This window comes from Myxine glutinosa, chromosome 11, assembly GCF_964187855.1.
Source record: "Myxine glutinosa chromosome 11, kmMyxGlut1.1, whole genome shotgun sequence".
Classification (NCBI taxonomy): domain Eukaryota; kingdom Metazoa; phylum Chordata; class Myxini; order Myxiniformes; family Myxinidae; genus Myxine; species Myxine glutinosa.
Genome location: NC_136271.1, coordinates 129,996,187 through 130,012,708, shown reverse-complemented (window position 1 = coordinate 130,012,708; position 16,522 = coordinate 129,996,187). Strand labels below are relative to the sequence as shown.

At 41.5% G+C, this 16,522-nt stretch overlaps 1 protein-coding gene across 2 annotated transcripts in view; it reads left to right on the top strand.

Annotated features, from left to right (window-relative positions):
* The window catches only part of HSPG2 (heparan sulfate proteoglycan 2), a 411,257-nt gene that overhangs the window by 117,817 nt on the left and 276,918 nt on the right, over positions 1-16,522 (top strand). For both annotated transcript variants that reach the window (XM_068131082.2, XM_078787133.1), the window contains one exon: positions 7,610-7,738. In XM_068131082.2, coding sequence (XP_067987183.2) covers positions 7,610-7,738 — 129 coding nt within the window. The remainder of the gene's footprint in view (positions 1-7,609; positions 7,739-16,522) is intronic.

Here is a 16,522-nt window from a genome sequence, read left to right as displayed (position 1 = left end):
AAGCCAGCACCCTAACCACTAAGCCAACACCAGGCTGTGAAGTTTACCTGTGAATGAGAATGCCAATTTTTGCTAATGGGAATAAGTGCGACTTCATATCGCTATCGGAGAATTTCCACGCTATCAGAATTAACTTTGAGGATAAAAGATGTATTACAATTTAGAATACCCTATGTTGGCCATTATTCGCATCCGCCATGAGCAAGTTTGAACTTACCAACATCAACTCTCTCTGCCTGAACAAGGTTGTTATTTTGCCTATCCTTAAGTGATTCTCAACGTGCCAGCATGCGGATCAGTGTTCTATGGTATTTTAACGATTTGTTAGAGTTGAAAGCAGGTAGACTCTCCTTAGTGAGTCACAAACCTGAATGATAGACACCGGTTCCCCACGGCCTCTTACCATATCTCTTTCGTCATTTGACATGTCATAGCTGTTCAAATCCTGGTCGAAGAAGTCGGTGTAAATTGGTGCAAAATATCTGTTTAAATGCGTTTTAATCGTGTGATTCAAATTAGACCTGGACCTTTGTTTATAATTTTAAAAAACCAGAGTAACGGTCTTTAATGCACCTGCTGAACATCAAGATGGCAGTGAGAGAGATAACAAAGTGGAACAGTGAATTCTAAAAAATTCTGGTCAAAGTAAATGTCAAATCTGTTGGAATTTACATGCATTTGCCTGCACAGTCTGGCGGTGACTTCCTATCAAGGTTATATATACACCGGTAGTTGGAAACAAAAGTCAAGGTTATGTTTATCCACCTTCGTTATTCTTCAGCGTGCACGATGTAAATTTACAATCTTCTATTTGAAGAGAAATTGCTTTTCTGGTATACATACTATAAATATTACCTGACCTTATTAAATTGTGAATGTAAAATTGAGGCTCATGGAAGAGGGAATTCACAAAGAGTGAAAGGCCAACGTAGTGACATGGTCCACGAAGCAATTCCAGATCAGTAACACACACAATTCCAGATCAGTAACACACACAATTCCAGATCAGTAACACAGAGTGACGCATCTGCTGTTTGCCAGGCAGTGGGATGGCGTACTGCATCATACAATGTGGAGTTTTCTGAAAAAAGGAAGAGATTTTTCCAGAGCATCAGAAAGGTTTCTTATGTAGATGATCACAGACAGGTCAGGGGTCTCTGTCTTCTGCCACCTCCTTTCTCATCTTGCACCCTCTGCTCTTTCCGTGCTTTGTCTCCTCCAGGTTTCACTGCAGAGCACACACAGTCCATCAACCCATTTCTGGAAACTCCCAATTTGTTCTTCTTTTCCCACGCATGTGGCCTGCATACTCTCTTTAGTCTCATTCTTTCCCCATGAAAAACCACAATCTTTTCTACCCCTGTCTCTTTTCCACCCTGTTCTACCCCTGTAATCCGCCACCTGAGGCCACCTCTTTCCAGATTTCCTGTTCTTCCATCCTGAGAGTTTGTTTCTATATCCAAGTTGAGTAACCTATGCATCCTCCGCTACCCCACATCCCTTATTCCTCTGTCTCCCTCTATTTTGTCCTTCAATCCTACTGTTGGTGTGCACCCCTTTCTTTCTACCCTTTCTTTTATTCTGTTGCATTCTGATCCATCCTGTCTTCTAGCTCTTCCATGAGCCTTGACTTTGTATACGAATTTTTTTTAGGAACAGGACTTGGCCCAAAAACACAATTGGGTAACTCAAACATCCCTCCACTAGGAGAGGGGAAGAGAGAGGTTTCCATGGATACCAAGCAACAATTTACTGTGATAACTTTATCATGTGAGATGAGCCAGTGCTGTTGACATTTTTATCACAGGATATAATTTTTAATTTCTCGGCACATGGCACATAACGCGCACACACACACACACACACACACACACACACACACACACACACACACACACACACACACACACACACACACACACACATGCTATTTGTGATTGTTAACCTCACAGTGTTTGCCTTTGGAATTGTTTGAGACCTAACAAATGAGTACATACCTTGACCTTTCTGAATACGGTAATGGCAAGGCATTTGTCAGCCATTAAAATTGCATGTCGCATGTGATGTTTACTTTTGATAACTACAGCATGACGAGAAAGTCAGGAAATCAAGATTCTACACATATTGCTTACTTCGGTTGCGAGGGGAGAGAAAATCATTGTGTTTCTGATTCCATGGTGTTTGTGGAGAGGTCAAGCCTCATGGCAAGAAAAGGAAGATAAGTTGTCTTGCTTTAAAAAAATCTATATATCGTGAAAGATGAGGGCAACGCCATGTGGTGTGAATAAGATGTATGGTGTGAATAAGTGTGAATAAGATGAGGGCAACCCCTCCACACTCTATGTACCGTGAAATGGGGTGAATAGGGACAGCAAGGTGAATAGGGACACAAACTGAAAAAAAGTTCGGAAACTTTTTTCGCTGAAAATTGATAACCATCCTAATTTGTTCATATTTGGGTTGAAAGTGTTCTCTTGTTTTTTTTAAAAGCAACTTATCGTCCCTATAAACCCCCATTTAGTGTTCATATGTTTTATACCTCTCCCACCTCCCCCCAAGCCCTCCCCCTCCCACATTTCTCCCGATGACCCTGCTCTCAAATGTTGTGTTTGTGTCCTTCCCCCTCTCTCCCAATCTTGCTGCCGCTCCCCTTATTTTGTTTTGTGTGTCGGTTTGACTTTTTGTGTGATTAATGTTAGCTCTTTCACGAGCCTCGATCTTGTATCCCCCAAAAAAAAAAGAAGAAGAAAAAAAAAAAAAGGGTTAAATAGGAATAAATAGGATTTTTATGGCTGTCCCTATTCACCCCGTTTTCCGGGTGAATAGGGACAGTCACTAATACAAAAAAATAATAATCAAGAAACAATCCTGAGTTTCCAACTTATTGCTAAATTGATAGCTCAGATGGATGCACATAATATGCACCCATAATATAAACCACGGTGCCAATGAAAAAAAATATGGGATAAAAAGTTTCTCCAAACTGTCCCTATTTCTTGATTATTATTTTTTTGTATTAGTGACTGTCCCTATTCACCCGTAAAACGGGGTGAATAGGGACAGCCATAAAAATCCTATTTATTCCTATTTAACCCATATATGGGGTTAATAGGGACTATAAGTTGCTTTTTAAAAAAACAAGAGAACACTTTGAACCCAAATATCAACAAATCAATATGGTTATCAATTTTCAGCAAAAAAAGTTTCCGAACCTTTTTCAGTTTGTGTCCCTATTCACCTTGCTGTCTCTATTCATCCCATTTCACAGTATGTATTTTTATATATATATATATATGACGAGTATATATATATTTCACAGTATATATATATATATATATATATATATATATATATCTATAATAATAAAAGGCAGTGTCCGTCTATCCATCCGTCTGTCCGCATGTCTCCTCCATAACTCCAAAACCATGAAACCTAGCGGCCCCAAACTTTGCTTGCATACACCTGGACCTCCAACAGATTGCAAGGATGAAAACTGGGTGTTTTGGTGTGTTATAACATCCTTTTTGAAGATGATTAACGAGGTGCTCATAAGAGAAAAAACCCGATGTGGTGGTGAACAAATATGGCGGCCCACCATCTTGGTCTGCCCACTGCACCTCACAGGGTTCTTAAGCCGCCATTTTGTTTTTTGCCGCCTACTCAAACGTGCCCTTAGTTGGAAACATGATCGATTATTATCATTACATAATTGAAGCATATCATCAATTCATTAATAAGCATATCATATTATCTGGATTCGGATATGACGATTGTATGCAGTAGAGTGTAGACTAAATAATGTCCAAATCTGGAGGGAAATCTCACAAAATTTACCATATCTAGTGATTGGTGAACACTATTCAGGCTTCTTTGGAAGCCATGAAGTTACAGTAGACAGAGCTCCCTTTTTGTTTTCAGTCACAAGGCCGGGGAGGTTTGGGTGTGTTATATTATAACACCCTTTTTTGAATTTGTCTGCTCTCAGCGGTTTCCACATGATTTGCTGCTTGAAATCGATCTGTTTTTAAAATTCCTCGGCCATTTCAACCAGAAGCAATCAGCTTGCTATCGCTGGCCAAGCCAGCCGTTCCTTATCACCCATTTCGTTGGAGTCCTTAAGCCGCTTGGCGAGGGCTCTACAGATGAAGTGAGAAATGCCTGTGTACTTAATTAATTGGTCACAAGGCCGAGGAAGTTTGGGTGTGTTATAACACCCTTTTTAAATATGATTAACGAGGTGAACACCACTTGGTGAACACTATTCAGGCTGCTTTTGCAAGCCATGGCGTTGCAGTAGACAGAGTTGCCTTTTTGTTTTCGCGTACCCATTTTTTCATTAACTAACATTTTTGTACAATATAGTCACTCTCCTCCTCCCCCCCCCCCCCTTCGGCCTCCTCGCTCCATCCTCCTTCCCTTCTCTCTCCCCCACTCCACCTCGCCCCCTCCCTCGACTCCCCAGCTTCCTCGCTCCCCAACACTCCTTCCCTTCTCTCTCTCCTCCCCCTCCTTGCTCCCCCAACCTCCTTGCCCCCTTCCCTCCTCTCTTCCCCCTTTCCCCCTCCACCCTTCCTTCTTCTCTCCTCTCTCATTTCTCTCTCTCCCCTCCCACTCCCTTCCCCCACCCTTCCCTTCTCCTCAACGTATCCCTCCCTCTTTACCCCTGCCCTCTCCTCCCACTTATCCCGCTTCCCCTTACCCCCCCCATCTCCTTTCCCCCCATCTCCTCCCACTTTCCCTTCCCCTCTCCCTTCCCCCTTCCACTCCCCCTTTCCTCACCCATTCCCCTTTCCTTCCTCCATCCTCTCCCTACCCCCTCCCCCCTCCCCCTTCCCTCTCTCTCCTCCCCCTCCCCTGCCCTTCCCCTCCTCTCCTCCCCCCCTCATTCATATTCCCGTCAGGAAGCGACTCATTGTTACCCGGTAATGCTGGATACTATTGCTAGTATATATATATCGTCCCAACCAATCGTCCTTCAGGTTGTGTAAAAACAGGGTGGTCCAGAAACCCTGGGCACATTTTGAAGAACAATACCTGCAACAAACAACTAAATTTATTGTTGTTCTTTGGTGCAAAACAAAACATGATTACTCGTAAATGGATGTGACCACTTCAACATGCACAGGCATCACGTGATACGCAACAGGGTGAGGTGCATCACGTGATATCGATCGGGGTGAGCTTCGCTCACTGTGCTGCACGCGTTTGTCTTTGCATTAGTTCAGTTAATTGTGAATAAGATGCCCTAATATGACGGAAGATATCGTGAGACAGAAAATTCTCGCTGTACGCTTGTATTCTGTATCTGGAAATTTGGCTGAAGTTCACAGACAACTTGTCAAAGAATGTGGCGCCGACGCAATTGACAGAATTAACCATCGGCAGAATAAACAAGCAGTTTGATGAAACCAGCAGCATTCTTCCAAAACAGTCACCAGGTAGGCCTCGTACTGTTCGAACTGAGGAAAGCAGAGCGGTCATTTAATAACAACTTGACAGTAACACACCATTATCAACTCATCGTTTATCGAACGGCACCAACATAAGCAGATCATCGATTCGAAGAATACTAAAAGACCTTAATGCGAAACCATACGTACCCAGATTAATTCACCAACTATCTGAGGATGATTTTGACAGGCACGTTGAGGCATGTGAGACATTGCTTGGGTTAATGGATTTGGACAATGATTTGTAGAACAGGATCTTGTGGTCAGATTGATACAAGTTTATTTTATCTGTTTCTGTGAATCGCCATAACAGCGTGATATGGGCAGTAGACAACCCACGATTTACTGTTGAGCACAACGTCCAGTATCAAGCTAGTGTGTCCGTCTGGGCAGGCATTTCTTCTGGAGGCATTGTTGGACCAATATTTTTCGAAGAAAATGTGAATACTGCTAATTACCTTCTAATGTTGGAGCAGCATGTATTCCCACTCAATGATGGCCAAATGTGGTTCATGCATGATGGTGCGCCTGCTCATTATGCTGCCAGTGTATGCCAGGCCCTTGATTTGAACTTTACAGACAAAAGGATTGGCCATCGTGGTCCGGTTGAATGGCTGCCGTGGTCTTGTGATTTAACACCCTGTGATTTCTTCCTTTGGGGTTTCCTCAAACACAAAGTGTATGCGAGGAATCCGATGACCTTTAGAGGCTTGAAACAATTCATCCGTAATGAGACTGCTGCCTTAACGACTGAAACATGCATAACTGCATGTCAGTGTTTTGTCACGGCTACAGCTGTGCATAAACAATGAAGGAAAGCAGTTTGAACATTTGAACTGATCTGTTTCATGTATATTAGACTGATTAGACTGTTTAACGAGTAATCATGTTTTGTTTTGCACCAAAGAACAATAATAAACTTAATTGTTTGTTGCAGGTATCGTTCTTCCAAATGTGCCCAGGGTTTCTGGACCACCCTGAATATGTATATATATACGTACATATATGTAGGTATATGTTGGTATATTTATGTATATATATATAGATATGTATGTGTTTATTTATGTAGGTGTATATACAGTATATGTATGTATATATATATATATATATATATATATATATATATATATATATATATATATATATATATATATATATATATATATATACATATATATATATATATATATATATATATCTACATATATATATATATATATATATATATATCTATATATATATATATATATATATATATGTATGTATGTGTTTATATATGTATGTGTTTATATATGTATGTGTATATACAGTATATGTATGTGTATGTATATATATATATATATATATATATATATATATATATATATATATATATATATATATATATATTCAAATTCACGTAAAATATTAAGTAAAGGCGTATTGGGTGAACGGACATCTTATATTTGGTGCCTCCCATTCGAAGATAATTCTCTGTCTGAAATCAAACCATTTGCATTTAAATATTTATTTTCCGGTTGTAGAATGGAAGTTAATATACAAAGGGTCCATAGTCTCTCTCGGACTACACTGAGTGTAGCAATATGTTTTTTATTGTATGACCATTTTTATTGAAGCTCACTCCAAATTATGATATGAAGCATCCAACTTAATCAAGTCTTTACTATAATCCACCATAGAAACTGCATCCAGGGTTTTGACGTGATGTGATGCATCATATAGAAATGTCTTCCAATCCCGTTCATGTGACTCCAGAATGAGTTTTTGTTATTCGACAGAGGCAAGTGTGTCCTCTTGTATTCATACAGTAATCTTCCTTGCCGTGCACGTTTTCGAGTTACCCCAGCAGTTTCAGAACTATTGCTTCCTGTTTCGGAATAATGAGTCGTTATGGAATGGCAAAATATTTCCTTGGTAATTATTTTACTTGGTGATAAGGTGATATCAGTAAACTCCTCAATTGCTCTTCAAAGATTCCTGGTTAGGATTAGTTTTAACCTGAATACCAGCTTGTTCCATGGGCCTGACTTCTCTGTAATGGACCATCTCTCATGAAACAGAATCCTTCATTGGTACTTGTTAGGAAATTTTTCATGTGACTTGTATTTGAATAACACTCATTGCTTGTCCTTCTCCTGTTTTTTGTTCCCTCTTGTCAGTCTATCGTGAACCACAGCGGCTTTGCAGAGCAGATGAGTTCACCTGCAAATCGGGCGAGTGCATTGTACGAGAGTACGTGTGCGATCGACGCGTGGACTGCACTGATGGCTCTGATGAAAAGGAATGCGGTACGCTTGGGTTCGGCTTAGGGTCTGTTATATATTCGGATGCACCTCTTACTCAAGGTATTCATTCGCCTACTGCACATGCGCATTTGTCTCATCAATGTGGTAGCGCCTCAGTGTCTTATGTATAGAAATATTTGGGACAGGTGTGCAGCCATGTTAGGACTCGTGCTTTGAGGTGTCCTTCATAAACTGAAGCCCACCCAGTTTTTCTTGAAGTTGTCCAAAGAAATGAAAATTACTTGGTGACAAGTTTGGATTGTATGGAGGATGAAATTAGCATTTCCCAACCCGTCTTGACAAGAGCAGTGGTTGTCTGCACATTTACCATGCTAGGGTGTCGAGTATTTTTCATGTAGTAAACTCCCACGTCATCAATATTCCACATGAACTTCGCCATTAAGGTCTCAAACACCTATTTTTACCCTCGCCAGGGGAGAGGGTATTGCATTTGAGTCCGTTTGTTTGTTTGTTTGACTGTTTGTTTGTCCGCACAGAATAAATATGATTTTCTCTGCAACCGTTGGTCCGATTGACGGGAAATTTTCACCATAGGTGCAACTCCACCTGCAGAATTTTAAAATGATAATTATGACGTCATCAGTCACGTGGTTCGGCCGCCATCTTGGAAAAACCGAAAAAATTTGCACCTCTATATCTCCGAAAGTGCTGAATAGAAAAGATTGAGACATGGCTCATTGTAAAGAACTCTCCATGGGGAATAAAATATATAAATGATGATGTCATAGGTGCCTCCATTATGACGTCATAATTCGACAAGTACAAAACTTCATCCGATCAAGATGAAATTTCTTGAGCATAATCTAGGAATAAATTCATTTAGAAAAAAAAAATGATGACGTCATCGGTCACTTGGTTCGGCCGCCATATTTGTTTTAACACAAAAGCCTTAAAAACCACTGAAAATACAACAAGTACAAAACTTCATCCGATCAAATGAAATTTCTTGAGCATGATCTAGGAATAAATTCGTTTAGAAAAACAAAAATGATGAGGTCATCGGTCATGTGGTTCGGCCGCCATATTTGTTTTAACACAAAAGCCTTAAAAACCACTGAAACTACATCCTGGCGAGGGTTTGCAATCTCTGATTGCTCTTTTTCTTGTTTGTGGTTTGTGGTGACGACCAAGATTGTCATGACTCCACAGTCACTAGCTTCGACCTCTGGCATTAAATGATAGACCCGTGATATCTGATCACAGGTCACACACTTCTAAAGGACGTCATCTCCCTCCCTCTGGTAGTGTTCTCAGAGCTCTGTTGCAATTGCCACACAAATTGCCTTGTGATCATTTCTGAGGTCCGTTGATACCCACCTTGCACAAAGCTTATTTATTTAATTTCTAGGGAGAATGAGCAATTATTAATCCCACTTCTAAAACTGAACTCCAATAGCTGTGCCATTTCACATCGAGTAGTCTGGCCGTTCTCAGATATTAACTGTTCAACACATTCAATGTTTGATTGAGGGTGACAGAAGTTGGTTGCATGTGACTTGCTCAAGATCTCTCACCAATTCATGTCCAATTTTGAACTCTCCGCAACATATAAACTCATAACTACATGAAAGATCAACAATGACAAATTGTACAGACAGCAATCTCCTATGAATCTGTGCTCATTTCATGTTCTTCAGTACGAAACTCCTCCAGAGTGATCAATGCACGTCCACCAGAGCAAATGTGCAAATATTGTTTGCCAGCTTGGTTTTCCCAGAATGCTTTGAATATAATTGACGTCGCTTCCTTTCTAACCTTCTCTGGGTAAACACTATAATTGCAGGATATCAACATTAAACTAGAACGGTACTTGGTAGAGCACATATCTCCGCCAGGCAGAACAGTTTACGTTTTGTATCCCACCGATAGGCCGGATCTAGATCCGGATCTGAACTAACATCGAATCAGCTTGTTCTTGTCATCTAACCAACTCATCCACCAAATATCGTCCGAATCCAGCCACAACTTTTTGAAATACCATGCTATATATCGTTTTTGGGCCTGCCACTCAACAGTGAAGAATCACTTCATAAATTAAAAAATTCTCATTTCCAGATCCGTATCCGGATCTTCACCAAAATGGAATCAATTCTCCGTTGTCACACACCCGTCCTCTTCACCAAATATCGTCCGAATCCATCCACCATTTTTTGAGATATCTTGTTCACAGATCGACAAACATTCAGGGGTGAAAACATAACGTCCGCCCACCTTCGGTGGTGGAGATAGGTATATTCTCTTCCATTTCCACAATGAAAAGAGTCCACATTACTTTTATGTGCCTTCGTGTTTTCTAAAAGTGTTTTAAAAATTTAGGGAAAGGGTTTCAAAGACTCATGAGTTATGTGATATAAAGTGGAGCAGCAGATGAGGGGAGTGGTGAGGGTAATTGGAGTGGGCGATGCCAAAGGAAAAGCTCTTTCCACATCCTGAAGAGCCCCTGTGGATTGTTCAAAGGCAAAGCTGTAAAGGACCAGCGCACAATTACCAAAATGTTTCAACAATTTGTGAATAAATACCCGCAGAGTATAAGGCTTCATTCCGATTGCAAATGAAATGTGTTTGAAAGTTCTGTAGTTAAAGTTCTACCTCATCAGGGATTCTTTGTTTTCGAAGCCTTTTTCTGTTTACTGCGTGAACTGAAGGCCAACTCTGCCTTCGCTGGCGCAGCCACGAATGATCCCCGGCACAGATTAAGTCTCTCTGTAAGTGCATGACCCAGCACTAGACTGGCAAACACAACCAGATGTGCTATATAGAAGGGAATATGTTAAATGCCTGTAATGTACAGCAGGCCTGCTCTGTCATGTGCTCACTGCATCGCATGTTGTAGTTGAACCTTGTGTCTCCGTATACTGCTTTGCGGTGTTCATGCGGTTACTGATTACCTCCGCCAAGGAAGGTGGACGGATGTTAAGTTTTCAGCCGTTTTGCTGTTTGTCTTGTCTGTCTGGGAGAAGGATGTCTCAAAAAGTTAGGGGTGGATTTGGATGAAACTTGGTGGACAGGTTGGATGCAGGCCTGTAGTCAGCCGGAGCATCCAAGGGAGGGAGGGGGAGAAATTAAATTCAGGAGGGGGTGTTTCTTTGAAAAATGCATCCAGAACAACTGGATACAATGCTGCTTCTGCGAGAACACTTTGTGCGAGAACACGCGAGAAAGGAGACGGTCAAATAAAATCTCCCCCCCCCCCCCCCCCACCCCTTATGCCGGAGTTGATGTGTTTAAAATATGTGGAGTCCGATGATGAAAAACAGATCCTCCAAAAAAATAAAATACACCACTTGTATATCACGTTCAATTACTCCCTCTCATATTAATGAATTTAAATTGTATACCTGACACCATGGTCTTGCATTTTTGGAAATGACTTTTTTTTTGGAATATATTTTTTTGACACCATTGTCCATGGAAATGCTGAAGCATTTTTCTCATGCTAACCTTTGTTATTTTTGGTCGGTCATGTTCTATAGGGGACGAAGGTATGCTTAGGGGGAAAATTTCCCCATGCCCCCACCCCCCTGCAGGAACGGGCCTGGTTGGTGTGTGACAAGGACGAATTGATTAGATTTCGGTGAAGATCCGAATCTGGATCCGGATCCTAGAATTTTAAAAATGATTCTTCACCATTGAGAGCTAGGGCCAAAAACAATACCTAGCACAATATTTCAAAACCTTATAGACGAATTCGCACGAAACTTGGAGGACAGGTTGGATGTGTGACAACTCACAAGGATTGATTTATTAGATCTTGGGGAGGTCCACGTCCAGATACTAGATTTTTTCAAGTGATTCTTCACCATTAAGAGATAGCGCCAAAAACGATATATAGCATGATATCTCCAAACGCTTTGGACCAGTTATGGCAAAACTTAGTGGATGAGGTTGGGTAGGTAACACAAACAAGCCGATTAGATTTTAGTTCAGGTCCGAATCCAGATCCGGCCTATCAGTAGGATACAAGATGTAAATTGTCCAGCCAGGTAGAGGTGCTCCACCGAGTGCCGTTCTAGTTGTTGCATGTTACTGTAAGCCATTGAGTTTGGGTGTACATCTTACTTGGTTTTGAATGATGGATTCTAACAAAGAGAAAGTGATGATATCCGGTACCATGTTTATCATGCAATGTGCCTCTGCTGTGACTCACATCATTCATCTATTTTGCTGCATTTTTATAATAAATAATCTCCCCAAGAAAACATGCATGATTATGTGAAATTCTGTGGCTCAAAATCTGAGAGAACTTGATGTTTTTTTTGTGGGGAAATGTGTACGATCTGCCGTCCTTGAGTAGTAACGGAAAGTAACCCAGGGCGCCCACATGGCCCGTGTCTGGAACGCGTTCGAAGTCGTCCTCTGGCACCCACACTTAAAGCATCTGTTTTATCCCAGGACCAGGATTTAGAGAAGTTACAAAAGGCCCACCATGGTTGTTTCCTCTAAAGGGGTTGCAAATGTTGCTAAAACCCCTTCTCTGATCGGCCTTTAGATGACATGCTTGTTCTGAATCGGCAGGTGTGTTGATCATATTTTTGGGTAACCAGGAGACGGACGCATGATGATGCTTGTTGTCATTTGTCCCTTTTTATCGCTATTTCTCTCTCTTTTACTCCTCTGTTGTACTGCTTTCCACTGTCTCTTTTAATTTAGTATTTCCTTTCTTGCTAACCGTATGTTGCCCACTCTTGCCTTCAATTACTCTCTGCTCACAAAAACTCTTTCATTCCTCTTTACTTCCGCCTCTGGAACAAACTCCCCCACTCTCTACAAGCCCACTCCTCCCTCCAGGTCTTTAAAACAGCTGTTCACCACCATTTCTTATCTTCCCCCATCCAAAACCTTGATCTTTTCTACCCCCGTTAATTCACCCCAGATCCACTTTTTTTGAAATACCGACTTCTTTCCTGGAAGTCCTAGCAGTGTCCATGTGTTTTATACTTCTCCCCCCAAGCCCCCTCCCTCCCACAGATCTCCCGATGTCCCTGCTCTCAAATGTTGTACTCGTGTGCTTCCCCCTCTCTCCCCATCTTATCTACCGCTCCCCTTCTTGTATGTTTTATGTGTCCGTTTTTTTTTTTTGTGATTAATGTTAGCTCTTTCACGAGCCTCGATCTTGTATCCAAAAAAAAATAAAAAAGGTCCTCTCTCCTGTTTTCCTTTCATTTTATTTTTAATCTCCAAATACACTTCGTCTTGATTCACAGAAATCGATGTTCATATTGCGTCTCAGCTTGTCTGCATGTCTTGAACTTTCAAGGTTCTGTTCCCTTAATTTGCTTTGCTGTGCACTTGAGAGACTTCCTACAGCCAGCCCTTAAATCTCCTTCATACAGTTGGATATTGTCCTGTGGACGACTCTATTAAGACAGAGCGTCCACGGATAGCAATCGAGCTTAATGAGGTGTTGTCCAATTCAATGGCAGATCATACGCGAGCACGGGAGTTTGGGGGAGAATACCCACTTACCTTCACGGGCCCGCGCAGTTTCAACCTGCGAAAAGTAACACACAAACGAAAACGGAATTTAAAGTTATTCGGGAAAATAATACAAGGGTTTACTTAATAAATATCGGGACAGGAAAAGAACGCGCCGGTAATAACTAAACCCCTCTAATGGAGCGCTCCCACACTGACTTCGACGACACGACAAATGGAAAGGAGAATAAAATAAAACGTTGTGTGCGCATTTGTGCTTATCTGTCTGGATGTCGTCGTCAGGAATTGTCCGGGATGGTCAGCTCCAAGCGCAGTCAGTCGCCCGACCGCACTCCGGTTGGCGCGAACCCCGGCCTCGCTGCACGGTCCGTCCCACGCCACACAGCACAGCACTTGCACGCAGGCACCAGGAGAGGATGATCGTCGGCGTCCCACTGTCTTTCCAACATCCACCAAGCTAAACTCCAAACGGGAACGAAAGGCAAAAAGGGAAGAGGTCCAAACGGAAGACAAGGAGAGAGAGCTCCGGGCAGGATCAGTCCAAGAACGAGAAGCTACAAGATGTCGGCCAGCGAGTGGCTTTACTGCCTGTCCCGTGACGTCAGCTCTCTTTTTCTCCAATCCCCGCCTCGCTTCTCGACCTCTCGAATGTTCTTCTCGCGTCCGTTCTTCCCATTGGCCGAGCGCTTTGCGCCGTGGTGTTAATTCATCCCGAGGTGGGCGTGGCCTCAGCCTGCCTGATCGATGTTTCATCACCATGGTGTACCACTGCGTGGCCGCTTGCTGTCTGCTCTTCCGTAAGTCATTGTGGCGGTGGGGGATTAATTAATGTGTGCGCTAATGGGCCTAGCTAATGTATAAGAGTGCGTTGCCATACGGGACACCGGGATGATCACAGAGGTTTCACACACGCTGGAATTAGCCTAATCCCTACAACTATTTAACATGCCCCATTCCTCGTAATGGGGACGAAGATACAAGCTTAATCCGACATTCGGGCTACAGAACTTATTACATCAAGATTCCCGATCACGACAGTCGAGCACCTACCTATGCAGATCTACCTGGATCTATATATGCCCTACCCAACCGACATAACAGCCAGCCCTTAAATCTCCTTCATACAGGTTGATATCAATTATCACACTTTGCTATCTTGCCTAACACATCATCATCACTCATCAGGAATGACTGCGACATATGCCCTTCGTTGCTCTTGCTTTTTCTTCCCCTTTCCTCGCAAATTCTCGACTTTCCGAGAGCTGCGGAGGTTTTTAAAAAGGTCAGCACTGACGTCACAATGCAATGATACAAAACAAATGGCTATTTCTCGTGGAAAAAAATGGCCAACATTTGAGTGCCCAAGGTAAGTTAGAACATATGTCACAGAAAATGTGAATAATAATGAATTTGTAATTCATTCCTTTGACAGCATCAGTATATATATCTAACCCCAACCCTAACCAAACAAGCTGTTGAAAGCAATAACCAAAGGAGGAGAATTGGGAGCAAATGTTTCCAGAGGAAGCACCATATTGAGGCCTTGACTTGTGTGTATCTTGTTTTAAGAGAACTAGATGTGCCTCCCATTACTTCGCTGATGGGTTTTATAAAAAAACAGAATGTTATACTTCACAACCACACTGCATGTCTATCTGTGTGTTAATGACGATGTAAAATGAAGTAAAATACATGACAAAGTAACTATTATAACACGTGATTGTTGTTGTTTTAGTCAGGTTCACTATGTTCTTTCGTTCAAAAATTTTGGAGATTAGCAAAACTATACATTTTTGGAATATTCAGAGCATGAGGAATCCAAAAATTTATGTTGGCATTTGCTTGGACACCTTTGCGAAAATGACACTCAGGACAGTGATGAAGATCTGTAAAAGCATATTCCTGAACGGTATAGACCTCGTAGATCCTGTGTATAGGACTTATAGTTCAATCTGATAAAAAAAAGGCTGCTTTCTTGCTTTATAAACCCATACCTATAACTTCAAAGGACTTGCAATATCATGTATTATCTGATACAGTTATATCACAAATATATAAGGCAATGGTTTTCAATTACCCTTGTTTGTTGCTTTTCTGTAATCCTGAGCACTATTTTGAGCCCATTATTGGATTCCTTGACCCAGAAAACATAGGATTAGCATATTTTATTAAGTTTCTAGGTTGACTCGAAGCCGAGATAGCGCAAAAAATGTATTTTATGGCAGCCATACAGGTGTCTGTGCAAATGCCAACATTGATTTTCGGATTCTCCATGCTCTGATGATTTCAAAAATGTACAGGTTTGCTGATCTCCCAAAATTTTGAACGAAATTATATTTGTTAACATGGTGAACCTGACTATTTGTGTGCCCCTACCATGGCCTTCTAAAGGGTTATTGCTGTCGTAGAATAATAAATGCTACTGTTGGAACCGCAACATTAAAGCTCAAGCTCCCACTTCTTCTCCCTCAATCCCGAAAACGGGCTTTTAAAACGGGCTAGTTTGTGATTAAATAGACACAATTTTGTTCCACATAAATGGATTATTAACCACACTCGCCGGTGTAGTGGTTAGAGCATCAGCTCCGAGTCTTGGAGGTCGGTGGTTCTAACCTTGGCCGAGTCGTACCAAAGACTTCAGAAATGGTATGTGCTGCTACGTTGCTTGACATTCAGCATTTAAAAGGATAGAGAATGGACAGAAGTCGCTGGGAAGGCAATGGCAAACCATCCAGTATAAACCTTGTCAAGGTTTGTCAATGGCAAACCATCCAGTATAAACCTTTTTTTTGTACACAACATTGAGGCTCGTGTAAGAGCTAACATTGATGACAAAAATACAAACTGACACATAAAACATAAAACATGATAAAGGGAGCAGGAGACAAGATGGAGAGCAGGGACATCGGGAGATCTGTGGGAGGGAGAGGTAAAAAAAACAACACATGGACACTGCTCGGACTTCCAGGAAGGAAGTTGGTATTTCAAAAAAGTGGATCTGGGGTGAATTAACGGATCATTAGCTTTCCCACCGAATAAATGGATTATTCCCTTTCCAACGGTACCATTTGGTATTATTGTACGACAGAATAAATTCTTTGGAATAAAGCGTTACGGATGAAAAACAAGAATCCTTTTATGAATAGATGAATTGCGGACATTTCATAGAACACACCGCAACTTTAAAATAATCCATTGTGGTGATCTGAAGATCATTTCCATGATAAAAAGGTTGCTTAAACTTTCCTTCATATATATATACGTATAACGAATTGCTGAATTTTGAGGAGTAGATCTAGTTTTAGTTTCTGGTTGGAAGCGCCTTCTTTC